General features: G+C 36.7%; 2 protein-coding genes across 5 annotated transcripts in view; both read left to right on the forward strand.

Moving 5' to 3' along the window:
- The window catches only part of LOC103146071 (myosin IXb), a 39,400-nt gene extending 37,911 nt beyond the window's left edge, over window positions 1–1,489 (forward strand). For 2 of the 3 annotated variants that reach the window (XM_016677267.1, XM_007563806.2), the window contains one exon: window positions 821–1,489. In XM_016677267.1, the coding sequence (XP_016532753.1) occupies window positions 821–1,017 (197 nt within the window). In that variant the 3' untranslated portion in view covers window positions 1,018–1,489. The remainder of the gene's footprint in view (window positions 1–820) is intronic. The other variant, XM_007563804.2, reaches the window with a different exon arrangement.
- Window positions 1,490–2,398: 909 nt separating this feature from the next.
- The window catches only part of mfsd14a2 (major facilitator superfamily domain containing 14A2), a 33,989-nt gene continuing 8,540 nt past the window's right edge, over window positions 2,399–27,847 (forward strand). The window contains exons 1-13 of one of the 2 annotated variants that reach the window (XM_016677270.1): window positions 2,399–2,656; window positions 6,871–6,966; window positions 11,094–11,156; window positions 12,523–12,650; window positions 12,780–12,894; window positions 12,982–13,200; window positions 14,163–14,276; window positions 18,102–18,173; window positions 18,368–18,480; window positions 20,999–21,096; window positions 22,181–22,303; window positions 23,359–23,374; window positions 24,484–24,505. In XM_016677270.1, coding sequence (XP_016532756.1) covers window positions 2,573–2,656; window positions 6,871–6,966; window positions 11,094–11,156; window positions 12,523–12,650; window positions 12,780–12,894; window positions 12,982–13,200; window positions 14,163–14,276; window positions 18,102–18,173; window positions 18,368–18,480; window positions 20,999–21,096; window positions 22,181–22,303; window positions 23,359–23,374; window positions 24,484–24,505 — 1,263 coding nt within the window. In that variant the 5' untranslated portion in view covers window positions 2,399–2,572. Of the gene's footprint in view, window positions 2,657–6,870; window positions 6,967–11,093; window positions 11,157–12,522; window positions 12,651–12,779; window positions 12,895–12,981; window positions 13,201–14,162; window positions 14,277–18,101; window positions 18,174–18,367; window positions 18,481–20,998; window positions 21,097–22,180; window positions 22,339–23,358; window positions 23,375–24,202; window positions 27,463–27,847 lie in introns of those variants that run through there. The other variant, XM_016677269.1, reaches the window with a different exon arrangement.

The following is a 27,847-nucleotide window of genomic DNA, read 5'->3' on the forward strand; positions in this document are numbered from 1 at the left end:
GAAATGAGTGGGATCCATAGTATGATTAGGAATTTTTTTCGTTTTCTTGATCCATTTTTATTTGCTTTTGGCTAAAAATGGAGGCCACATTGAAAACTTTTTGGGTCCCACGCCAGTAAAACCCTATCGATCCGTAACTTACAGCATCAAAATCTCAGTCTTCAGTTATCCTGTGTGAAATATCATTATTCCATGATATTAAGTTGAAGTGGGAAGTATCTGTGTGGTTAAAAAAAAAAAAAAAAACTCCTGGAAGTATGTTTTAATGACTTGATTAAATGTAACCAGTTACTACTCAGCTCGGCACCTGGTCACATTTTTTACATTTCCTTCGTAGTTAACATAGCAAACTATTAACTGTGACAAACTCATCCGTCTTCAGGCTGAAAGAAAATGTTCCAAGAGAAGAGTGGGGAATTTTGTTTCTTAAAAAGCAAGACATGCTCGCACTGACCAAACACAGGCGTTCAACTCATTCCCTGATTCCTTTCTTTACGACTAATTCTAACCAATGCCCTCTGAAGGTATTAGGTTTCGTTTTTCCTCAGTGGTGTGTTGAAATATCCGGTGTATCATCACACTGCGTCATTAAGCTACGCAGGATGTGAAAGCATAAAGTGGTTAAAACAAAGGGATGTTAGAGTTTCAGAATACCAACTTCACACCCTCTGTAACCCAACGGATTCAATGAATCGGTTGGAACAAAAACAACTTCTTGTTTACTGTTTCTATAAATAACTACAGTCACACCAGACCAGGAAGTTCCTCATTACTACACATGTCAAAAATCTTTTCACTGAAGCTGCATTTCTGTTACCAGGAAAGGCGACAAAGCTGCCGAGAGCGCTGAGACCGAAATGCCCAGCTAAAACTGCGGACCTGGCGCACACGGTCAGGAGTTGCGCTGCTCAAGACTCTCCCTCCTCAGACGACAAGCAGCAGCAGCTCACCAGCAAGACCTTTAATGGGAGCTTTGATGACCTGGACATCCCTTATATCGATGACGTTGAAAATTGAAGCTGACACTAATTCCACACGTTCTGATAATCTGAACACCTGAAAGCACTTTGTTTGACAGACTCTATTTGTCATTGCTGCTGAGAAGGACATCATGCTGACCCGTTCTACCAGGGTTCTTATGAGACATGCTCAGAACTATTTCTGATCTTTATATGGAGATTCTGCTAATTCCATCACTTTACAGAAGATTTTATAAAGGAGCTGAGGGTTTTGGACCAGTTCTGTGTAACAAACTGTAAAATCAATGTCCCCTTTTCTTTTCTCTTTCTGGTGGTTGTTTGTAATTAAAAAAAATAACATAGTAACTATACTGTAGATGTGCTAACTTTGTACTCATATTCTGACACTGTGATCAAGAATCTCACGGGAAAACCATGTATTTCTCTTTCTTTTTATGTTACTTTTTTTTAGTAGTTTGACATTAATTAATCTGAGACTTTTTGTAAAATAAATTTTGTCTTTATTTGAACTGTGCTTTTTGCCATGACAAGGCAAGTAATCCATTTTTTTCCCCTTTTTTTGTTAAATGTATGTACATTTTGAAAAGAACTGGTGTCCATTTGGTTGCAATATTACCAGCTGAAACAAATAGTTTATAGATGTTAGAAGGGACCAAAACTGCCTGAGCTAAATGTATAGGAATACATATATGTCTTAAAATTAAGCCGAGAAACTAAATGAATAAAATGTAATAAGATTAAAAATGAAATTATAATTAAATAATAAATAACTCACACATTTATTAGCCAAAAATGAAATATAAATATAAATTTTGCCACACAGCAATTGCTGACTTTGACCGTGACTGACAACTTCCACGAGGATATTAATTAATGTAAAGTTAAGTGGAAGAAAAACGTGGTGGAAAATGTTGCATCCTTTAAAGGATTTAAAAGTAAATCCTACTCAAGAGATGGTGGGACCCATGTTAGTCAGTGCTTCTTTTCAACTGGGAGTAGTCTGGAGGAAATGCGCTATTTGTCTGTGTCGTGCTTGTTTAAGTTTCACTTTTCAATTAAATAGATAATTAAGCTTTTAGGTGAATGTATGTCATAGACATGACATACATTCATGCCTATGTATCGATAGACATGAATCTACGTCGAACCAAGTTACATGCTCTGTCTTCCAACAGTGAATATTTCCTTACTTCTTGGAAATGACAAAACGTCTTGTTTGCCTTCTTTATAAACACAGGGATCACCATATATGACATTTCCTCTTTGTTACCCGCGGTGTGATTCCCACGAATCAACATAGGAGGGCTGTAGCATCAACTTTTTCTAAGCCAATCAGATGCAAAGTTGTATCGCCGTTCTGGTCGCTAGCCAATAGCGCGGTAGTATTTCGCAGCGAGGGGCGGGGCTAAAATGCTGGTACAGGAAGACGGACTGAAGTGAGGTGGGGATGAGAAATCATCATTTAGTTAGCTCGCTGCTAGCTGCCTATAGTTGAAGTGTAATGAGCTTAGTAGCCCAAATTTAGAATATTAGTTTACTTTTGGTGGGGACAACGACGACCCTTTGACATCAAGAATGAACATAAGTTAACAATGACGGGGGAGAAAAAGAAGAAGAAGCGGCTGAACCGCAGCATTCTTCTAGCAAAGAAAATTATAATAAAAGATGGAGGAAGTGTGAGTTAAATATTTATTTATCTTCGTTAACTTAGCTTACCATTGAATACAGTTGCTCTCGACTGTTTGTCTAGACCGAAGCCGTGTGTAGCTAATGTAAACACAGCAGAGCTGAAGTTGTTTATGGCTGTCTGTTGAATATAATGTTAACCGTTAAACGCTGTCTGGCTGTTGGAGGCACCGCTGAGCTAAGTGGCTAACTGTAACACAGCGGCCTGCTAGTGGTTTACACGTCAGCTCAGGTAACGCTAGCTAGCTAATGTCAACAACACTGATGTTTCTTCCTAAATTACTTTTTTCGTTTCCTGGGATTGTTGCATTCTTTCCCCTACACATTCATCTTAAGCTTACCGAGCTCTTTGTAAAGCGTGTGACTTCTCAATTAGTCAGCAAGCCCAACATTTGCTTGAAGTATTGAATTCACCTTAGCTTTTTTGTATTGACTGTTTTTGCAATGAAAGTGACATCTGGGTTGTTGAATAAAACGACTTTTTTTGTTTAGCTTTTGTATAAGAATAGGAAAAACTCGGGGTTATACCTGGTTGAAGGAACAACATTTAAATATTGTTTGCTAATGTTTTGTACGAACTAAACAACTCGTACAACATTCCAGAGTAATAAGCGTTGATTCCACCTGCCATACTAAACATACACTGTCAAGTAATATAATGTTGTCTTTAGTATATGCTATGATTAGAAATTAGAAATGCACCAATTTTTTTTTATTTTATTTTTTTATTATTATTATTATTACTTTTTTGCTGATTTTTGTAAAGCTCTTACCTGCTGGTACCAATTCTCGAGTGACAAAATACATTTTTACTTTCTAGAAACATAAAAAATAAACTCTATTAAGAATGAAGTGTTTATTTCAAAATTAAATGAGGATTTCTCAAAAGCAGCAAAGAGTTACAGGGCTTTCGCTCTCTGCATCATTGACAGTCCTCCAAGTTATAAGACGTATAACATCTGGAACTAAAATCTAATTAAAAGTATTTTGGAAAGGCTTGATCCATTAATTTACTCTAACCACACAGAATCCTTAAGAAGCCTTTCTGTTTTGGAGTTAGCATTAATTATTTCCAGAAGGACCAGAGATCAAATCACACAGGGTGTGAGAGAGAGCTACACAGCTCTGCAACTCGACAAAATTTATTACTATTTTAAAACAAAGACAGAACAATTAGAGCTACAATGTTACACTTTATTTGGTATATCTGCATCTGCAGCAGTAATATTTGTAAAGATATTTCTCTCTTATTTTCCCTACAGAGTTACTAGATACTTAAATTGTCAGCTTTCAAAAGGCTGACAATGTTTCCTAATCCAACGTGATCCATGACAGACTGAACTGGACTCAAAGAAATAAAATACAGAAACATTTTTTGCCCTTTATTAAGCTTCTTATAATCAGCTGACCTCAAACTCAAAAGGGTTGCATCCTGAGTGAACAGAGAAATATCTCTATGGAAAATAGTTTATTTTAAAGTAGCTTTTTACTCCTTTTTTTCTTATGACTTCATTGTTGAACTAGTTATAATCAAAATGGCTAAACTTGAGTCATCTTTTTAAGCAACAACTTTCATGCTGTGTAGTCGCTGATTGTAAAAAGATAATTTTTTTATATTTTACAGTTTCCGGGAGGCCAGTCACAGTAACAGCCCATCAAAACGACTAAATCGCTAGTGCACATATCTGATAATGTTTGGCTTTCAGATATAACAACAAATGTCATTTTTTTTCTTTTTTTTTTCGACTTGTTTTAGTTATGGTTACCATTTAGAGAAGCTATTCTGCCCTAAACATCGTCAGTGAATGCAGTGATTAAGGAATCTTGTAATAATTCATCTTTTTTCCTCGTCTGAATAAATTTTTTAAACGCCTCAGTGACATTGAATATAGTTTGGTCGTCTTCTCTCAATAACATCTTCCACAACTAAATGTTACCTGGCAGCACTTATGTGTGGTGCGTTCAACAACTGGAAAAAGTCAGACTTTTCAGTTTTTGCCATTCAAGCTTTGAAGCAACTCACCAACCAATTTCAATTTAAGTATTTTGAAGTAAGTTAACTAATAATGCTGAGTATTCTACCCGTTTATCTTTCTGCTCTTAATGGAGTTAGACAACTATAACAAATTGATATTTGCTGGTGAATTATTTGGCTTTTCTGCTTGGGTTGAGTTTGCAGTCAACTGTACAACAAACATGCTGCTTATAGCTCCTGACTTAAGTTTTGAATACAGAAGACGGGCGGAGCTCCTTCGATCTCCACATCACAACCGGTTGAGTGTTTTGTAACTGCAAATATTTAAAAGCAGCTGAATTTGTGCTTCTTGAAATCATTTGTAATGCTTCAACCAGCTGACCAGCAGTGTGCGGGAAAGGGATTCTGTGCTCCAAACGCACAAAAAAACCCTCTGTTTTCAGTTTCTCATGAGAAACAATTTTAAACGGTAGCTTTTAAAACTTGTACATGTAATTGTCCCCATGTGTGGCTTGTTGGCGGTGTTTGTATATTTGATTTGATGTTTTGGTCACAGTTCTGTGTTAAAACTGAGATGAAAAGTTTGCGATCCGCTCGTTTTGATAGAGTAAATGAATTATGTTCTATCCGAGGCTTTTGGAAAAGTGTGAGTAATGTGGGATTAGTTATAAATGGAGTGATGCATCATTGTTATGCAATCAGTTAAAAGTCAAACCTACTGAAAATCTATACGAAGGGAGAGTTGCAAACATGGACTAAACGGGAAACCACAAACATTTCATTTCCTTCAGTTCAGTTCTGGTCATCCGTTTTACTCCACTTCCGACATGCGTAGCTCTTCTACGGTTGTTGTTGTTGCTCCAGATATGATCTGACCACTCAGACATCATGATTTCACCTCCAACAGCCAGATTTTCTGCCATCTCCTCATCCAGCCACAGCAAATTGTGCATTGAGAGCTCACTAGTCAATAGCATTGAGTGCTATGTTAATGTATTGCTTGGTGTCAGTTTCATTTAGAGGAAGTTGCGTCGTGTGTGAATCGGTTAAAGCTTGTTCCTCATTTTGTGCAAGTCGAGTCATCATAATGACCTGAAATAAAGGGAGTTATCAAGGGGAGGACGTGGGCCCCAAGCAGGAGTCTGCACTGCTTTTACACGATTGGAAATAAATATGAAAACAAAACTGATTAACTCTCAATAATAGCATCTAATGGTTTGCTGCACAGCATCCGTTCTCTTGCTCCGGCATCGCCTTGTCACTTCAAAAATTCACTTTGGAGTGACGGGACTTTCCCACAAGGGAGTTGGTTTTATTAGAGATAATAAGGATGTCTATTCATGTTTCTCTGATTACAGAGGTGTCTGTTTTTTAGAATGACCTACAAATGTGCCTCGAGAGATCATTGCACTACTTTGACTCCACCTGGATAACAGCTGCTTTTGTTGTCTGTTTTTTAATTCATCATTTTCGATTAAGAGAACTTTTGTGGTTTCAAGTTTGTCATAAGTACTTAGTTTGTAGTGTATGCAGAAAAATCCGATCAAACACATTTTACGCTGGTCCTCTTGCACCCAATTGAAAGAAGATGAGTAAAATTTTAAAAAATAAGTAAATGTGTTGGTATACAATAAATATTTCTGTCGCAGTAATGAATTAAAACAAGTAAATTTCCATTTGCACGATTTATTGTTTTTCTCTTTCTACCAAAAACTTCAGTCTGGTGTTTTGGTCTCAACTAGCTCCTGTTTTTGAAGGACAATTTTATTAACAAAGACTTCATAATTAATTTAATTTCTTGTTTTTGTTTATTTATTTTGGATATTTAAATTGTCTTCGAGTTCCAGTGTTAAATGTTCATTAGAATTTAATGTTTATTAATCTTTGAGCCTTAGCCTTACATTACTTAAAAATGGTCTCGCACAACAATATTATTGTTTATGGCAATAACTTCTGGGACAATTTATCGTCCAGTGAAATTTGTTTTTGTGACAACAAAACAACCTTAAAAGACTTAAGATCACAATCCAGAGGTAACATATTAATCCAAAGATTCCTCGTTAGCATCCACAGCCTTCACAGGTTCTCATGTGATCGTATAGTATAGTTTTTAGAATTCGACAGATTCTGACATTACGTTTATGTTTCCATGATCAGACACTTTGAAGCTGTGAGATTGATGTTTCTTGTCAGCTAACCGCCTCTGTGTGTTTCTCTGTCTCCCTGTAGCCTCAGGGAATCGGTGAGCCCAGCGTCTACCATGCTGTGGTCGTCATTTTCCTGGAGTTTTTCGCATGGGGTCTTCTCACCACCCCGATGCTCACGGTAAGCCACACTCGGCTGCTATGTAAACTAGCATAGCATTGTGTTGTATTTGTACTATTTATTTATTTTTAACAGGTTTCTAAAAACAAAGAAAACGTGTAACCAAGAACAAAATAGTTAGATGACCACTACTTTTCTGATTGAAAGAAGTGAACATATTTAATCTCACCTCTCATATCGCTTATCGACTCAATAATTACCAGGAATTTGTAATAAAAACATGTTATGACATTCATAATTATTGAGCCTGTTTAATTTACTGTGTAAAGAACCTACAAATAAATTAAACTGCAAAAAAAAACAAAACTCTTAACCCTTTCATGTATACTGGTCACTGCAGAGGACAGCTTTCTAAAATGGATTTTTATGTTATAAATGCTCACAGACCACTGAAGTGGACACTAGCGCATCATACAAAACACGATCAACTACTGGCCATCAGCTGCAAGCGCAAGAAAATATTTGTTACATTCAATAAGGTAGACAGACAAAAAAGCATTCAGACCAATTCAGGAATATCCAGTCCCTCCTCCTACTGTAGAAACTCTTGCAGGAAAAAAAAAATTGTGACATCACATAACCCCTGAAGACTAATACAACTGATGTATTTTCCAAATAACAACTTTGCATTTGGAGAAAATCACCTAGAAAAAAATCCTAGAATTTTTCTTTTTCTTTTTTTTTACAAAATTTATTTTCCCACCTTTTTTATCCCTTAAAAAAAGTTGGAAAAAATCCTGACAAAAAGGATCCTAATTCATGCATGAAAGAGTTAAACCTTTGTCTCATTGTTGTGATTTTATGTGATAGACCGACACAGTAACACGACTGTGAAGCGGCCTGTATGAATTTCAGTTTTTATTTTTAGAAACACAGTGTGCCATTTGTATGTATGTAGCCCCCTTTATTCTGATAACCCAAAAACAACCAGTTTAACCAGTTGCCTTCAGATGGACTTTGTTTAAACATTAAACTGAGTGAACCTGTGTTATGATTGGGCAGCTGTTGTTTGATGTTTGTTAGACATGAGTGAAAAAACAGCATCATAAAGCCAAAGGAAATAACCAAATACAGAAAAGATGAAAATGTGGAGAAGTTTAAATCAGGGTTAGGTTTTTAAAATGATATTCTAAGCTTCAAACACCTCACAGAGATTTGACCCAAATTGGATTTTCACAGCAGTCTGAACGCCCCAATTCTGATCTTTTCACCTCCAAAAAAAATCACATCTGTGCCACTTCCATATGTGGAACAAATTCGGATACTGAAGATGTTTTCAAAGCGTTTGCAGTCCGAACGGTCATGTTGCATAATTCTGCACCAGAAGAAGTCAGATGTGGTAAATCAGGACATAAACAATGGATGAAAACTATCATTCTGAAATTATGGTAGAACTTTCCATCAGTGAAATTCTTCACATCTCAATCCCGAACCTGCTGGCTCTGACTACACATCCAAACATCCTTCCCTACAAAAACTGCAGTCAGCGTTTCTCAAAAGGTCATTGCTATTAATTGCTCTTTCATTTTTACTAACTTCCTTCGTCTTGTGATTTTTTTTGACAATAATGCCAGCTCCCATTGCTGAATAAACTTTAACATTGATCCATAAACTGCTCTATATAGAATTTATTTTCATAAACCGTGTGACATCAACATTCTTCTTGTGCGCATTCGGGTCGTTTTCACACAGAAGTCTCATTCCGGTCCGGTTTAGTTTGAACGATCATGCAACACCAGACCTCAGTCTGTGGAAGACCTGAAAATAGAAGTACACAATTTTCATTTGTGAAAATGTCTTACCGTGATAAAAATTTTGATTCATTATAGTTTTTATTGTTGATACATTTCCATCACTTGATAATTATGTGCTATTGGACGATTAATACCTGACACCACCTATAAAGTCTTAAAAAACTCAAACATTTCTGGGTTTCCCCTAGTGAATTATAAGCCTGGCGGGCCACCAGGCTTTACTTGTGCCCCCACCAGGCTTAGCACTGCTTATTTATTGAAGTTTTTCTTCAAATGCTTGCATTTTTTAAGACTTTATAGTTGGTGTTCAGATATTAATCCTCCAATCTTTCAATAATACAATGTTTTTTAACTCAAAAAAGTGACGGGCCTCTTCATGAATGACTGCTGAGCGCCCGAAGAAACCAATTTAAAATGGGGACATTTTTCAAGAGCAGTATTTTACATCCATACACTTACCTAAAAAAGATGTAATAAACAGTTTTTTATCATAATTTTTATTGTTATTACAATAAGTACCACAAAATATCATGATAAAATTCAAAGTCCATGTCAGTCAGACCTTGTTCAGACACTTTCCTGAGCTGTTTTACAAACCGAACTGGCCAAACATTTCCATCTTTAGGTGTGCAATGCTGGCAGAGTTCATCCTCCAATAGGCTTATTTCCAGCTAAAGGTTTTACTACTCAATGGGACTTAATAGAAATCCATAAAACATTAGTTTTTGTTAAATACTAACCAGCTGACCAGAACCCTGTGTGATTTCTTTTCAGCAGATGCTGAACAGAGAACTATGGATGTGGCATCAGTTTTATTGTCAGTCCTAATTCTTTGTTGAAAAGGCTTATCAGGGGGTCGCTGGCTCGTATTGTCAGCCCACATCACAGACTCTATTTGGCTCAGAGCTCTGTGCCAGCAGCTGTGATGTAGCGTTTGCTGCAGAGGTTTCCTAAGTTACACAAAACGGAAGAATGACTCTCCATCATCCTGCACAGACTGTTCCTTTAAAGCTGTTTTATAAATGACTTGCCATAGGCTGTGCTTTATTTCACACCAGCTGCCCGGCGTTGAAGTTTTTCACTGTAGCTTTGCATATGTCAGGTCAACTTTGCAGATTTTATTACCTCTGGTTTCCAGACGCATATTTTTTCCTTTAATCACAAGTTTTTGCCAGGAACCTGTTTCAAAATATGCGTACACATCTGTTTGCCACATGTTTGCCAGACAGGGTTATGCAATGGTCTCCCGTTTGAAGGAGGTGTTTGTTTGTGCTGTTAATTATTTGGGGTTTGTTGCCCCGCTACGAAAAGCAGATTTGCATTTTTGGCTAATCAGAGGCCGTCTGAAGATGAGAGGGACTGATTCATTAGTCTTCAGTAAACACTTCAAGTTTGACTGTACTTAACTCCGAGGAAGAAAAGACTTTTCCTTCACAGACAGGAACAATAACCAGACTCTCAGCTTCAAACTAAACATGTCCCAGTATAAGCTAGCGCACAATGTTCCCACTCTGGTGTCACTGACATGAGCAAGACTTTGAACTTTAATGATTAGAACCCGTCTTACCCAGATGTAACCGTTTTAGAGAGCTTTTTATAGATGCACCAGTCAGATTTGTGACCAATTTCTTTTATAGTAAACTCTATTTCTTTTTAACAACAATAAATAACAATCAAAAACTGTATTTTGTTGCTGTAAATGTAACAGTCTAGTTCTTTGGTCTCAACTATCCCTTTTTTTAAAAGACAATTTTGACTTCATAATTAATTTTATTTGTTTCTGTTGTTTTCATTATTTATTTTGGATATTTCAAATATCTTTAATTTCCAGTGTTTAAAAGTTCATCCATCCATCCATTTTCTGAACACCCTTGTCCCTCAGTGGGGTAAGGAGGGGTGCTGGTGCCTATCTCCAGCTAACGTTCCGGGCAAGAGGCGGGGTACATCCTGGACAGGTCGCCAGTCTGTCGCAGTGTTTAAAAGTTCACTAAAATTTAAAGTTTATCGATCCTTGAGAATGTGTTCTTGTGTTATTATTGAATTACTACTATTATATGACTTGAAAATTGTCTCAAAACAACATTATTGTTTATTACAATAAGTTATGGGACAATTTATCGTCCAGCAAAATTTAAAACGCCAAACATTTTTGTGTTTGCAGCATGAATGTCAGATGGATTTGGTAACTGTGTTAAATAACCTGAACTTGCTTCAGTTTAATTGATAAAACATTGTTTTGTTTTGTTTTTTTGTAGTTGTTTTTTCTCTATGTTTATAAATTGCTTCTGTTATTGTACATAATTTCTTCTGCGAGGTCGAGTAAATTACAGAACCAAAGTTGCTTCATCTGGGTTCCTGTGTTTGTTTTTCCAGGTATTACATCAGACATTCCCCCAACACACATTCCTGATGAATGGACTCATTCACGGTGTGAAGGTAATCATTACACAGACCGGCATGGTTCTGTTTTCCCTCATGCTTCATCTTCAGTGACATAACTGCAATTTAATCGTCACTTTTGCATAAATTGAGGCGATAAATGACTTCGCATTTCCGTTCATCCTTTATGGACATGATGTGTGGTTGGATGCAACGAAATCAGTATTATACCATGAAAACCCATTTATGTGCGACATTAACTACAAAGACTCGCATAGCTTGAGCTTTACTGCATGTCGTCCACTTTCTCTCGCTCCCTTCTCATTTCCTGTCTGATTCCTGTGAATTAAAACCACAAAATCTAAAATAATCTGTATATTTAACAATCAAAATACTGATGGACAAATCTGCCAGTAACCGTCAGAAAATAGTTTTGCAAAGATCCCCCAGTAAGCTTGCTAAGCCCGGGTTTGTGTGCTAGGGCAGTCATTCATCCAGCGGCCCGTCGTGGTTTTGAGTTAAAAAAATTTCAAAGTTGACAGGAAATTTGAAAATATCACTTGATAATTATGTGTTATTGAAAGTTTAGAAGATTAACACCTAAACACCGACTATAAAGTCTTAAAGAATGCAAACATTTTAAAAAGACAAAAATAAATCATAAATGCTTAGCCTGGTGGGGGCACAAGTAAAGCCTGGTGGCCCGCCAGGCTTATAATACTTTGGGGGAAACCCTGGTTTTGGTTGTTCTTTCAGTTAAAATAAAAGTTGAAGTTTTTGGGCCTGCAGAAAAACTTTTTTTTGTTTGTTTTTTTTTTCTTAATATTAGCCTAATGTTTTGCAGATATCCCTCTTCACTTTTTCAGAGCCTTTATGTCCTGAAGCTTTCTCAGATTTTGGCTTACTTTAGGACAAATGCACTTAGGGATGCACTGTTTTATATGTGCCAACTTCCTTAATTTTGGAAGATCATGTGAAGCCGATCTTATCCCCCGATCTTATTTACCTCAGCAAAGGTCTAAAAATCAACCACCATCATTTTTTGAGGTTTGGCTGATAGACTGGACCACCAGGCCATGTCCTTCACGTTTGCAGGCTAAAGGTAGTCACCCCATTTTTGCCAACTTTGCGACTTTCTTGCTGTATTTTGCAACATTTCAGACAAAAAAAATTGGTACTGGCCAAAATCTGAATCACCAGGTTAGGCTTTTTGAAGATTAGTAATTGCCGATTGGCCAGAAATCTGCAACCGGTGCACCCCTTAATGCAGGCGCATCGTTTTCCAGTAACATCCTTGAAAGATACTTTTGAAATGCAACTTTTTTTCTTTGTCATGTCTGCAAGTCTGCTGCTGCTGTTACACGTTTATTCTTCTTTTGTCTGATCCACTCTCCAAAATCTTTGCCTCTTTGTTTTTTTCCAGGGCCTATTATCATTTCTGAGTGCTCCTCTGATTGGAGCGTTGTCAGACGTTTGGGGACGCAAGTCCTTCTTGCTGCTAACAGTCTTCTTCACGTGTGCTCCCATTCCGCTGATGAAGATCAGCCCGTGGTAAGAGCGTAGTTCTGACATCCCAGAGGGGGGAAAAAAAAAATCACAGCAGCAAAGGTCAAAATGTTTTGTTTTTTTTGCTGATTGATTTATTGGATCTGACGTGTGCGTCGGTTCTTCTGCTTTTAGGTGGTATTTTGCAGTCATCTCCATGTCTGGCGTCTTCGCCGTCACCTTCTCTGTGGTCTTTGCTTATGTGGCAGACATTACGCAAGAGCATGAGAGGAGCACAGCGTATGGCTTGGTGAGAAAACAGTGTTAGAAATAAAATCCAATAACTCTGACCCTCATGTTTTCCTTTTGATCACCTTTTTTCTCTTGGTCCTTCCAGGTGTCTGCCACCTTTGCAGCCAGCCTGGTTACCAGTCCAGCCATCGGAGCCTATCTATCGGTGGCCTACGGTGACACGTTGGTGGTAATCTTGGCCACCGCCATCGCCCTGCTAGACATCTGCTTCATCCTGGTGGCCGTCCCGGAGTCGCTGCCGGAGAAAATGAGGCCGGCATCATGGGGAGCACCAATCTCCTGGGAACAGGCAGACCCCTTTGCTGTGAGTACAACACTATTTAAAGTCGACTTACAGAGATTTAAGGGAGTTTCACACCTGATAGTCTGGTAGACTCAGTTTGGGAGCCAAAATTCCAACGTTTGTTACATTTTGAGCTGCTGCAGTTCGCTTTCACACTGTGTCAAATAAACTAAATTCTTTAAAAAAAACCTGAACTACTGAAGGAAAAGACACAAAAACCTCTGAAGAAGACAGGAGCACAACTTCATTCTCCATAAAATATAAACAGAAATGGAGGATGAATATTTTAGCAGTTGTTAGATTTCTCTTATGTCTTTGGTAAAAGACCATGAACCATTTCTACTCGTAGCGCTACACTTGCACCTTTATTTTGATTGTATTTACCCAGAATGCCCTGCGCTATAGTTCGCTATCTGCTTGTAGAATGGTCTCTGGTCCACTTGCATCCACATTTGCATTCAAGCTGTATCAAAGTTCACTTCAACTGAACTGAGTTCAGTTCTTAAGGGGGACCAGAGTTTGCTTTTTTGTTCGGCATCATCATCGACTGTGCCTTCACTCTTCCCCAAATGAACTGAACTTTCTAGACGAACGAACAAAGCTCGGGGTTTCTGGGCGTTCCTGAAAAATATGGAATTAGCTGTTATTTTTTAGATTTGTCCATTACCTGAAAATTAAATGCAGCATTAAAAAACTATTTCCCTAATAGCAAAAGTCTAATAAACCTTTTTACTATGGATTTATGTTTAAACAGCATGCTTTATGTTTGAATTCTTCTTGATCTTAACGTTTTACTCATCAGCATTTCAAATTCTAACTTGTTTAAAAATACAAAAAGAGAGATTTCCCTACATGTTTGTTTTTCAGACTTCAGGCTGAACTAGTCCTGTGGGAATTAAAATTCGAATTAAAGTGCAGCGATTGGAAAGTAGGAATATGTAGCGTGCTTTGTGTTGAACTGTTGTTGTTTTTCTCCGGCTCAGTCTCTGCGTAAAGTGGGCCAGGACTCCACGTTGCTGCTCATCTGCATCACAGTGTTCCTCTCCTTCCTCCCCGAAGCTGGGCAGTACTCCAGCTTCTTCCTCTATCTCAGACAGGTAACATTTTTTCATTTCCTTCCAGAACTTTCCTTGGTATTATGAAACATAAAAGCAGTCAGATTATTTATGGTGAGTCCACATTCAGCTGTATGTTGTGCTTCTAGCATGGGCCTTTTTGTTGCAAGTCCTTTCAGGTCCTTTAAGTGAATGTTTGAGGCTCAGAGTTGCTCCTCCCACAGTTCACGATGAATGCCGATAAAACTGAGGTCTGAAGTCTCAGACAAATTAATCGGTGGGTTCTGGAAAATGTTTTACAATGAAGCAGGATTAAAAGTGCTTGAATTTCAATTAGGTGTTTTCAAGATTTCTGTATAAAGTCCTTGAAAGTGCTTGATTTTCAAACTGCACCGTTTTGAAACCAGACATTTTCAAACACCTGATTCAACAAAGAAACGTGCTGATTTTTTTCTCGCTGTCTGAAGTTAAATCAGATTACACTTTTCTAGTTTCCGATCAGATGCAATTACAAAGATTATGTATTTTCTATAAACTTGGCAAGAATATTTTAAATTTTTACAGGATTATTCTTTAAATAACATTATTTGTATATTGTGTTTAATTTCATTTTAACAGGACTGTCATTTGTTTGAGTTGTTTTAGTATAATAAATAGATATTTTTTCTTAATTACTTATTGATCCGTATAATTTAAATAAAACATAAAAATTTTGTTATACTTTAATTTACTTTGTCCCTGCTGTACAATGCAAAATTCCATCTCGAGACATTATTAATAACAGTAAAATATGGTATATTTTTATAAATAATTTGTCCTGTTTTTATCTCCAAAGTGTGCTTTTGTAAAAGTTTGAAAACTTACTTTGAAAATTCTTAATGTTCTTGAATTTTTCTGTGTGACGAGTGAACCCTGAAGCTGCGGTTTTCTGCTGCAAGCCATGAGTTTTACTCAGCAGCTTGTGATGCAGGTATTAAAGTAACATTTATAGAAATGCAAGGCTTGCATCATTCTGCATCCACTGTTGTTTTCTACTATTAATTATCCTGGTGTCCCAAGAAAGAATCTAACCAGAGCTGCAGGATGCACAAAATGATAAAGAAAAAAATAAAATAATCTGAGATATGGCTACTACATAGACTAGTCAGGCAAAGAGTTTGATAATTAGCATTTTACAAAAAGTGAAAAATGTTCAAACTTATTTATTTGTCTGAAACATGAACATTTGAATTGATAAGACTTAAACAATCTTGTTACATTTATTTGTATCAATGTAAAACTAACAGTTAATTAGGGCTGAAACAATTAATCTTCATTAATTGATTATTGGAATAATTGTCAACTAATTAACTAATCGATTAATCGTTAAACGGAGTATACACACGCAAAAGAAACCCATTTTTTGACAAACAAATGGCTGATAACATATTCAGAGCAAAAAAATACACATACATTTTGCATCCAAAATAAAAACAAAGTTTTTAGATCCAGGTTGATATTTACTAAAGGAATGTGATGTGATTTTAGGCAATAAAATGTTTATTTTCTTATTTAAAAAATTAATTAGATTGTTTATTTATATCCTTTAGTGTATTTCTAATGTTGTATTAAATAAGGCTTAGGTGGTTCAATGAAAAATCTGTTGAATGTGTAATTTATTTATTTAATAAATCGTTAGATTTATTAATAACTAAAATAATGATTCATCTGGATTTCCCACAGTTTAGTTTTATGATCATTTTGGTTTTTTTACATCTTAGCGGAAAGAGTACCCACAGATAAAAACGGACTTGTCTAAAATGCAATAAAATCCAGTTTCGTTGTTAGTTTTTTGACTAGTTTTTAAAAATGATACCACAGAAATGTTCTTCAGAGAATAAAGCCGACACCTGCTCAGTGTTAGCAGTGAAAGGTGAACCTGAAAGCTGCTGAATCAGAAGCTTTAAGATTGTGCAGTTTGATAAACTCAGAAAAAAAACAATTGGGTCACTGATTTGTCCTCAAACATCCAGGATGTTGTAAAACCTGAAAAAAATGTAGAAGTGTTAGACATTACGATGTGGAGAATTTGTAGAAATCCTGATCAGATCGTTGTAAATTCCTCCGTTGCTCTGCAGTCCAGTTTCTTTTTTCGTGCTTCAGGGATCATGTTGAGGTCTGCAGCTTTGCAGCAAACCACTGACGTACTTCTACTGGAAACGTCATTAACTTTTCTGAAATATAAAGTAGCTGTGTCCCAATCCCCCAACTATGATTTTCCTTTCATATTTATTCAAAATTGTACATTTATCTATTTATTTATTTACTTCACAGGCAAATTTGGCATTTTTTTTGTAGGCCATCAAAGATTACATTTTCCTGAAAATCTATGTGAGAACAAAACAAATGCAGTGACAAAAATAAATTAAATTATGTTCTTATTTTTATGGCATACAGAAAAAAATGAAGAGACGACTTAAAATGATCAGTTTCTCTGATTTTACTTTTTATAAATATAAGTTTGAGTAAATAACGGAAAAGATGCAGTTCTTTCAGACCTCAAATAATGCAAAGAAAACAAGTTTATATCGATTTAGAAACAATAATACTAATGTTTTAACTCAGGAAGACTTCAGAAATCAATATTTGGTGGAATAACTAGGAGATTTTAATGGGGTTCAGTGCAGTGGGCTCTTTATTTTTTCCAGAACTGTGTTCATGATTATTCAACATGTTGTTAATGTCCAACGTGACGAGACTGAATTGGCCATAAAAAATAAAACGGAGCTCATTTCAGACATGAATGCAATTCCAAATTAATAGTTTTTATCAAAAATATGACTATGAATCTTGAAGCATTCCCTTTGAAATGACTGACTATACGTGTTATTTAGTTTGTCCATTTTATTATTATCATCTACATAGTTAGGAGCTACATTTTTTGGCTACACAAAACCTTTACACTCATAGGTACATTGTTAGTAATAAAGATGAGAAAAGTTACTTTTTAAAAAAAAAAAAAAAAAAGGGCAATTTATAATTAAAAACATCCGGCCGATTGTTTCCTTCTCAGATAATCTCCTCCATGTTAAAAGCCTCATACTTTTACTATTTTAGTTGCCTATTAAAGTCAGAATAGTTTGTGGGAAACTCCAGGAATCTCGGGAAGAAAACCCAGAAAAAAAGTTTGCTGAGCGACCCGTTTCAGTGTTTGAATGAAGTGTTGGCTCATTAGGATGGATTTACTAACAGGCCTGGAGCAAAATGTCCACGTCGTCAAAAATACCAGCACTAATGGATTTCCCTGCTAGCGCCAGCGGACAGCTTCACGCTCCAGAGGCTGTGCTCGTTTTTTTAAGGAACGTCTTTAAATGATGTTTGATAAACAGATTCAGAGTAAACCTGTTGAGCAAGTCAGACTTGCTCCTGCAACTCTTCTGTCCCATAGTAGGGGGGATAAAAGCACCTGAAGTGGAGCATTAGGCTACAATTGCTCCGCTTATATCTTATATCTTTTTTTTTTTTTTTTTTTTAAGCATATGCACTGACTGACGGCACTTTTTAAATTTCGTTGTTCTTGTGACAATGACAATAAAGATTTATCTATCTTATCTATCTATCTTTGTCCTTCTTTTTTCACTGTCACAGTTTGCAGACTCCTCACATTACCTTTGTTCCTCCTGTTAATTGTCTGAAAGGCTTCAGAGTCCACAAAGAAAAGCTCCTTCTGATAAAGGAAGTGGGACATGCAACTTGTTGACAAAATATCCCATGCCAGCCTCTTTTGTTTTTGCGTGTCGGGTGTGAAATGCATAAAGGTGTTAGTGTTGATGCGTGCCTGTCGCAGAGTCGTGTGCTAACCTGTTATGAATGCGCTCCTCCCCTCAGGTCATACGCTTCTCCTCAGAGACGGTGGCGGCCTTTATCGCCGTTTTAGGGATCCTCTCCATATTGGCTCAGGTATCAAACAATAAGCTAACAGCACATTTCTGCTTTTGCAATGTTTAAAATTCTTCAATATGTTGGTTATAGAGCTCAAAGCAGCATGTTAATTTTTCTTTTATCTACGAAAATCAGATGTGAAATTAAAATATGAGCTAAATATTCAGTTTTTCTGCCTGCTAAGGATATTTTTGTGCCTGTTGGTTCCTCAGACGGTGGTGTTGGGGATCCTGATGCGTTCTATAGGAAATAAAAACACAATCCTGCTCGGCCTTGGCTTCCAGATCCTCCAGCTGGCCTGGTATGGCTTTGGCTCTCAGCCCTGGTCAGTGAATCTTACACTTTTTAAACACCTCATACATTTTTATCCAGTTCAGAACACGAGTTGGGTTAGAGATGCTGCCATAAATCAAACCACTACAACCAAAAGAAAGCAGTTTATCTCAAAGTGTAATCTTAATGATTAGGTGTTGAAAGAGCAGAGATGAAATCCTCTTAAGCGGTTTGAATGCTGTGCTGCTGTCTCCTCCCACCGACACGTAGACATGCAGATGCTGGTGTTACACTGGAAAAAAACAAAACAAAACAAAAAAAAACATTCCTGTTGCAGAAACACACCACTGAAGTCAGCTCTGTGTGTTTGTCTGTACAGTACATCTGTTTTCTGATCTTATTTGTTTAGGAGATGCACTGCAAGTATCCTCTGGTGCATCTTAAATAAAATATGATTGAATATCTCGTTTATTTCAGTAGTTTGGCTAAAAAAGTGAAACTGAGGCCTATTTCAAGCATTTGTTTTTGTTTCATATTGATAGAGCACATGCGTCAAACTCAAGGCCCGCAGGCCACATGTGGCCCGCCATGTCATTTTATGTGGACCCCTAGCATTTTATAGGCCCATGAATGACTTAAAATTGACTACAAACTACATCTCCCACAATGCAAATCAATAAGCAGCTTGAGGTGGCTCAAGCTGCTTATTGATTTTCCCAGCGAATAAAACTGAGACATCGACAAGCTAACATCAAAACGTCCAAGAAAAGAAAAATCGATTTACAAGTAAGACTGAATGAAGATGTGTGAGTTGGTGTCAGGGCGGCAGGTGGCGCTAGACTTTTTTTGTTATCCGTTATCTTGACCGACAACATTAAAAAAAAAAAAATCGGTCATGTACTATTTTTATCCGTGAAATTACAATCATATTAACATCGGCTACTTATTTGCATTTTATGCGGTTTAGTTAATATTCACCGTGAATCAAGATCCCATCACAGATTAAGCAGATACATGTATCTGACGGAGGCCCCAATAACTTTTAAAAATCTGCTCTAATTCAGATCAAATGAACTCGGTGAGTGTTTTACCGTGCGCGCTCCGGTGTGCGCTTTTACCAGGATTTTTTTATTTTTTTTGCGTGTTTTCGCTTCTCCGAAACGGACAGATGTTACGTCTGCAGCTCTCCTCCAGATCGCCGCTCTCCTCGGTAACGTGCACACAGAAGGCTCCATTTCTTAAATCCGCTGGATGAGCTACTGCCAGCGGTTTTTAATTCTTCGCAGCTTTTTTCTAAATGAAATTACTGGAACACATTCTAATTTATTGAAATATTTAATATGCTGTAAATAGGAACAAATATGTATCTTATTATTGTTGTAAGACGATGCACATTTAGAAATTTAGAGATTAATTGCATTCTGCTTGAGTCTGCAGTATGCCCGCATTTTTACACGTTATCTCAGTAAGTTTAAAATTTTTACAGCTTTTTTAAAGAATTATTCTAATTGTCATTACTCCAATCCACCACTAGAGGGAAGTATATTCCAGTTAAACATCCCTTAAAGTCCTTTAATATGCCCAACAGTGTTAAAACCTGAATGCTTTTATGTTTGTAAAACATGTAGGAGGCAATTTTAGTGACTTAAAGAGAATTTCTTATTTAATGGAGTGTTAAAAATTGTTACTTTATAAACTGTTTTTGTTTTTGTTTCTCTCCAAGTCGGCCAAGTCTTGTTGTTCTGAACCTGAGGCAGCACACTAAAATAAAATGCAGCAATTCTGAAATTACATATTCTCAATATGAGTTTCCCTGGATCCAGAAAATACACCAGAAGTCACAGAAAATGTTAAGGTGGAGTTGAATAAGATCAGATTCATCCATATTCAAAGGATGAAAACTAATAAGGCATTTCAAAACTTATCAGCAGATTCGGGAGCTCCTAGTTACATTTACTCGATTACTTTACCTTGAATCACTTTTTTGAAAAAATGTACTTTTAGGAATATTTTTAATTTACTGTACTACTTACTTTTACTTTGCTACTCTTGAGTAAAATTTCTGGATTCTCTACCGACAGAAAAACAAACATGTTTTAACCAAAAATTTACCAGACAGAAACACAAACCTGCAGTTTTTGTTAGTTTCATAAGTTTTTTATTAAAAGAAACTGATTTGGAAACATTTTTTGTTTTGCCTGATTTTGTTATTTGTTCTTATTTATATTAATTATTGTCATTTTGGTCCTTAAAATACCCAAATTTCCACTTAACTTTATATCTGATTATGTAAATTTAAAATATTGATTATCCTGATAATTTGATTTAAAGATTGATCATTTGATCAGACTTTTTACCAAATACTTTTACTTTTATTACTTGAGTAATTTCGTGCTCTTTTTGTGTGCTCTGCCCTCCTCTGCTTATCAGGACAGTCTAGTGATGATTTCTTTGGTGCAGTTTTTGTTTTCAGTTTTTCTCCAGACACCATGTAGTTGGTTTCAATCAGTTTGACGGACATGACATAAGAGTTTTTTTTTTTATCTTTTTCTCTTTAACACCGACTGCAGGATGATGTGGGCAGCTGGAGCCGTGGCAGCCATGTCCAGCATCACCTTCCCCGCCATCAGCGCCATCGTGTCCCGTAATGCAGATCCAGACCAGCAAGGTGAGCTTCACTTTCTGTTTTCATGTTTTCTGAGATCTAAATGTCAAGATATTTCCATTGAACATCCTCTTTTTAGTGCTTTTTAGTATTAAACTTGGTGATGAACACAAATAATGACATTTAGTTAGCTAGAATAATTGATAATTAATTGATAATCAACATAAATGAAACGAACCATGAGAAAGTTTTACTATTTTTTTTTTATCTAAGCAGCCTTCAACAACAGTTTCTTAGCCCTTTAGAGTCTTTCTTTGGACACAGAAGTGCTCTGAGGAATGTTTCCTTGTTTGTTTTGCTACTGAATACTTTCCTGTGAATTATTCAAATGTTTCCTGATGTCTCCCTGCTGTCAGGGGACAGACGCGTTCGAGTTACGTCCTGTCCTCTGTGTGTTTACACATATAACAGCAGCACTTGTGCTAATTATCACAGTTTGTGCAGTTCCTTCACAGCCTGGAAAAGTCTCTATTTCTTTCTTTGTTTCTTTCTTTGAACACTCAAAATTGAATCTGGAAAAGTAAACATATTTGTATTAGAATTGTGCAGAAACCCTCAGAATATGCGAGTTTTCTTACTCAGTTGTATTTGTACATATTTTATCAAAATGTTCTCTAGAAACTGGTAAAATTACTTTTTTAATTTGTTTTTTTTTTTTTTTGGGCAAGACCACTTCCAGTTTCCTTTGTAATCTCCCCAGCCGCTTCCAATTGTGGTTTATTTTCAATTATTATTGTTGTTTTTATTTTGTTTTGTTTTTTTTAACTTTAGCAAATCCGTTACTCTTTCATACAAAATATCTGAAATTACTGTTTACAGATGGATCAATAGCAACAAAACAGAAAGTTCCCAACATACAATATACTCATTTGTATATAAATAAATTCTAAAAAGAATGGATTTAATGGATTTTAAAGAAAATATCTAAAAGTTAGTAAAGTATTATTGCTTAAAAGCTAGAAATGTTTAACTAATTAACTGGTCTGCGATGATATTCAGGGAGTGAGGAGGGATTCAGTTTGGTGTTCACTTTTGTTTGCTTTTTCATGTATTTCTTAATTTAATAAAATTTTTGTCATTTGTGTAGGTGTTGTCCAGGGGATGATCACTGGCATCCGAGGGCTCTGTAACGGTTTGGGTCCGGCTCTTTACGGCTTCGTCTTCTACTTGTTCCACGTTGAGCTGACGGACTCGGACGGCTCTGACAAAGGTGCCAAATCCAACATGGCCAACCCCACTGACGAGGTGAGCGACGACGAACCTCTGAAGACTTTTCAGAGACTAAAGACTTAAAATCCAGAGTGCAAACCACTGGCCGTTTGCAAGGCTATGAAAAGTCTTGCAAAGGCGCCGCACGATTCAATAATTGTGCAAATTCAGCCAAATTTAATGCACAGAGTTTCTTCTTAAATTGGTTTATAGTTGAGTTTTTTCCACAGACAAAATTAAAATCTTCTCAAAATGTTGGATAAAACACAACTTAATCATGTTTTGGGTTGCTTTCATTTTCTTTTCGTAGTGAATACAAACATCAACAATGTTGATCAAATACAGAAATATTACTTGGTGATTGATCTGTATCTCCTTTTTTTGTTGCTGAAAATGGACAAAAAATATATCTGTAGACCAAAAATAGAAAAAAAGGGAAATAAATTCTATGCTTTTCTATTAGTAAAACAAATGTGACACTTTTTCATGTTTTGGATTCATTTCTCAACTACTATCCGACAAAAAAAAAGAAAAGAAAATCAGACTACTTTGTACACTTTATTAAAACTAAGTGCATTAAAATACTTTTTGCATTTTAAAGGGTGTTTTTTTTTTACCCACAAGTATTTCCAGCTGGACTAGTTTTGGTGTTTGTATTTGTTCATTGCTTCTATTTTTATTTTATTGCCAGCGATGATGATTGTTTGTGCTTGTCTTTAAGAAAAGTATTTGTGGGATTTGTTTGTCCCGTGATTTGTGGTCCCAGCTGAGGAATCTGGGCGTTTCTGCGCTGTGACAAAACCACAAGCTCCATGGTGCAAGGAAGCAAAACGCCCCATTGAGAGAAATTACCCAGATGTTTTGCAGAGCAGTGAATCTAATGTATTGCATGTTTAAGAAATAAAAACCTTGGTTTGAAAAGTGGAATTTGAATGATTGGCTAGTTGTAAAAACACTCTCCTTGAAAAAGTTAGAATTGACTAAATGTTAAGTTTTTTTGTTGTTGTTTTTTTACATATACAATTTACATTTTTAATTTTACTGGTTTTAAAAAAGGTCCTGAATCATTACAGTTGTCAGTTAGTTGCATGATAAATTAAAATAAGTGCTACGTTTCATTTGCATACTTGTTTGTGTAGTTTAAGTGAATATTATTAAAAAGCTGTCATTTTAAAAAATGTTGCGAACATTTCACACACTTTTGCATTTTTATCTTTTACAAAAAAAAGTAAAACTGGACATTTTGCCTGTTTTCTGTGTCTGAGCCTAATGATTAGTATGTTTTGTTGGGACTTCAGTATTTATTTTATTTATTGTTTTAGGTGTATTGTTTTAGTTTTGATGTTTAAGCTAAATATCCAAACAGTATTAAATTTTGTTGTGCGTGAATTGATCTTTGAGAGGACGTACTGGTACCGTTATCAGGGTTTCCCACAGAAAACTTGCTAAGCCTGGTGGTTGGGTGCTAGAGCATTCATCCATCCAGCCGGCCGCCATGTTTTTGAGTTAAAAATTTTTTTAAAGTTCACAGGAAATTTTTAAATATCACCTGATAGTTATGTGTTATTGAAAGAATACCTAAACATCAACTATAAAGTCTTAAAAAAAGGGAAATAATTTTAAAAAACTAAAATAAATAAACAATGCTAAGCCTGGTGGAGGCATAAGTAAAGCCTGGTGGCCCACCAGGCTTATAATCCACTGTGGGAACTCCTGATTATGTCTTCATTGTTAGAATAGTTAAAATGACATTATTATCTTTTATGGTAATAAATTTGTGGACAATTTATCATCCAGCAAATTAAGTCACAATATCAAACCTGCAGAAACTCTGATTTTCATAAGAGTGAGAACTTTTGTTTTCTTTAAATTAATAAGTCGTTTGTTCCTCTCTCTTCAGAGTGCCATCATCCCCGGTCCTCCCTTCCTCTTCGGAGCGTGCTCGGTGCTGCTGTCCCTGTTGGTGGCGCTGTTCATCCCGGAGCACACGGGGCCCGGCATGCGGCCCGGCTCCTACAAGAAGCACAGCAACGGGGCGCAGAGTCACTCCCACAGCCCTCAGGGCAGTGGGGCGGAGGGCAAGGAGCCGCTGCTGGAGGACAGCAGCGTATAACCTCAGCTAAGTGGGGCACACGCCCCATTTAAAAAGGAAAAAGAAAAAAGACAGACGCACACGTTTAGCCACAAGGACACGCATCAGAGTGCCGTGGAGAGGAGTTTGTCCACAGCACAAGAGAGGGTGCTCCACCAGGCCGTTCTTCGTCTAACGGCGGGTTTATGAGGACTTTCTGGAGGAAGCGTTTAGTATTTTTATTTTGTTTTTTTGGGTGTGAGTGAGAGAGACGCTGCTCAGCTGGACTCCATTTTCTCTGCAGGTGTGGCACATAGAACCAAGCACGAGAGAGGGGTGTTTATTTAAAATGCCACTACGTACCTGTGTGAGTCTTGATATTGGTTTTCGTCCAGCTGGAGTGTAACGACAAACACTCGAGCTCTCGTACTGGAAAGATAACTTGTGTCCCAACGCTCGTCGTCGTTTTCGGACCTGTTAAGCGGAGCGTTGAGGAAAGGCTGCCTAACCTCAGCCAGGGTGGCTGACCCGTTCAGATGATGAAGGCTTCAGCGTCAGGACCACAGATTTATTCAGATATCAGACTTCTTACGGAGAGAAGTGCAGGAAAGAGACCACTTCGTTAGCTGAAGTCCTTTTTCAATGTTTACTTGCAGTTCTCTAGATTCATAGTACAGTTTGGGTTGTATATTTTTCTCTGTTCAAACTGAAGTCCAGTTGTGCTTCAAGTTTTTAATTCAAGAAACAAACGTTGCCTTGAAGTGGCTTACCATTTAAATAATAATAATAATTTAAAAAAAAAATAGACATAACCTGTATGAAGACCAAGGTCTGAGAAGGCTCTGTAATCTTACTCTGTCGCTCCCATCGGAGCTGTTAGACACTTTTTATTCCTCCGCATTCATACCCTTCCTGTTCAAATCGGTTCTTGACGTGTATCAGCATCAGGGCGAAGGCTTACAGAACCACGTTTTTTTGTTGTTGTTGTTGTTTTTTAATGTCTAAAGCATCAGGACCACGTAGAGCTATCGATTAGCAGGTCAGTGGTCGACGCTGACTGTTAACACAAAGTTTCTGGGAATATCATTAATGCATTCATGAGAATATCACACTGCAAAAACACAAAATCTTACCGAGCGTTTTTGTTTAGTTTCTAGCGCAAACACCTTAGTACATTTGAAATAAAACAAAACTGACTTACAAGTAGCTAATCAGCTTGTTTGAAGTCAATAATTTCCTAATATTGATTTTAAAAAGTACTAGTTTCACTAGCAGATTATTTCATTCATAACATTGGAAAAATGTCGTGTTATAAGTGAAATAATCTGCCAGTTGAGCTTGAGAAATATTAAGGATTATTCACTCAAAACAAGCTCCTGTAACTTGCTGATAAGTTACTTACAAGTTAATTTTATTTAAATACCAAGATGTTTGCATTAGAAATTAGACAAAATACTTTAAGACTTTATGTTTCTTGCAGTGTAGCAGTCCTGCAGCAGTAAGTCTCTTCACTTTGTGGTGTGTGTTGATTTCTACAGTTTTACTAAAAACTGAAGGTTTCATTTGTTCCCTCATGTTTAATCGGCCGACTGAAAACACGACGCGTTTGTCCAACCTGCATCGCCTCGCTAAGCTCTCCGGTTGCTCTTATTTACAGAGTTCCTGAGGAGTACAGTTTGACTTCAGTTAGAAAGTAGAGGATGGAAAAAATATTTGTTTTCAAACTTTTCTCCCTCTCCCAATGTCTAAATATTTAATTTTTTCTGCAGTTCTTTCCTTTCTTCCTTCTTTGAGTTCCTTGTTCCTGCCTCGTCTCTCTATCCTTCCTCCATTACTTTCCTTTCTTTCTCCATGCACCTTTATTTCTTCTTCTTTTGTCCTTCCTACCTTTTATTCTTCCTTACACTTTTCTTATTTAAAGTCGCCCCCTGTAGAATTTCATCTGCCATAATTTTGAAGATACTTGTTTTTTTATATATATATATTTCAGTAGAACCTGCAGATCTCAGTCTGAACATCTTAATGTGAAAAGTCTGCAGGAACTCTGTATTTAACTGTTCAGTGTTTAATATCCTGGAGGTTTGATTGCAGAAATGTAAAATCTTGTTTTCGATCTAAAACCTGTTTCCTCTTTGGGAGCTGTAATTTAAATCTACAAATTCAGCTTATTCCTCCTGCTTTCCTGAGCCCAGTCTGCTGCTTATGCATTGGACCTTCAGCATTGGACCTCTATATTTAGTGTCATTTTCCTGCTCAGTCGGGTCAGGTACTGAATTAAATGATTCAGTATGCTGTAAAAAGCGTTGATTGGGTCGTACCACCTAGAATAAGCTCTTCCTGATCAGGATTTTTTTTCCCCCTCCCAGTACTAATCCCAGTTAGCTCGCTCACCAGTGACATTCCAGAGGCAGCAGGTCCTGTTTTCGCTTTCAAACGGGGCAGTTATCTAAATGCGAGCAGGTTTTTCCCTCTGTTTTAATGCGACTCATGAATATTTTGCCTCATAGCTTATTTCCATGCGGCTGCAGTTAATCCAGTGCGGACAAAACGTACAAAAAACAAAAAGGTTCTTCAGCTTCGTCCTTGAACTTCATAAATTTTAAAGAGTCGAGTTTCAGCCGATCTGTTTGAGGATGTTCAGACATTATCTGCAGCATTAAATACAATCTTGTTCACTGGAAATGTCATTGTAAAGAGTGGAAAAAACTTGTTTGAAAAAAGGTCAGATTTGCAAAATTAAACGCTCAGCTCTACTAGAGATTATCCTATTGAGACTAATTAAAATCCAGGACATTGGGTGGACTGTGAGCAACATTGTTGACTTTTTCCAGCTTTATCTGTTTAAAGTTCGAACCTTGATGAGGAGGGAGGAGTTTCTGAAAGCAGATTTCATTTTCCAGAATCCATCTCTAAACATTTCCAACCATCCTACCTTAAACCGCGCTGCTGCTTTTCTTTGAGTTTTGCAGGGAAATTTAACCTGCTGCACCATAAGGACTGAAGCTGCTCAAACTTTGATAAAGAAATATTAATGCTTTTGGTCCTGCATTTCCAAGCAATCCCTAGAAATGAGGAATAAAATAATTAATAAAAAAGGATGTTAACAACCCTTCTCTTCCTTTTCAGTGTGAATTAAACCTCATTTGAAGATGCTGCACCTGAAATGGACTCAAATGATGTTGTACAAATCGNGGTTTTTAATTCTTCGCAGCTTTTTTCTAAATGAAATTACTGGAACACATTCTAATTTATTGAAATATTTAATATGCTGTAAATAGGAACAAATATGTATCTTATTATTGTTGTAAGACGATGCACATTTAGAAATTTAGAGATTAATTGCATTCTGCTTGAGTCTGCAGTATGCCCGCATTTTTACACGTTATCTCAGTAAGTTTAAAATTTTTACAGCTTTTTTAAAGAATTATTCTAATTGTCATTACTCCAATCCACCACTAGAGGGAAGTATATTCC

This window comes from Poecilia formosa, unplaced genomic scaffold (genome assembly GCF_000485575.1).
Source record: "Poecilia formosa unplaced genomic scaffold, Poecilia_formosa-5.1.2 Scaffold151, whole genome shotgun sequence".
In the NCBI taxonomy this organism is placed as follows: domain Eukaryota; kingdom Metazoa; phylum Chordata; class Actinopteri; order Cyprinodontiformes; family Poeciliidae; genus Poecilia; species Poecilia formosa.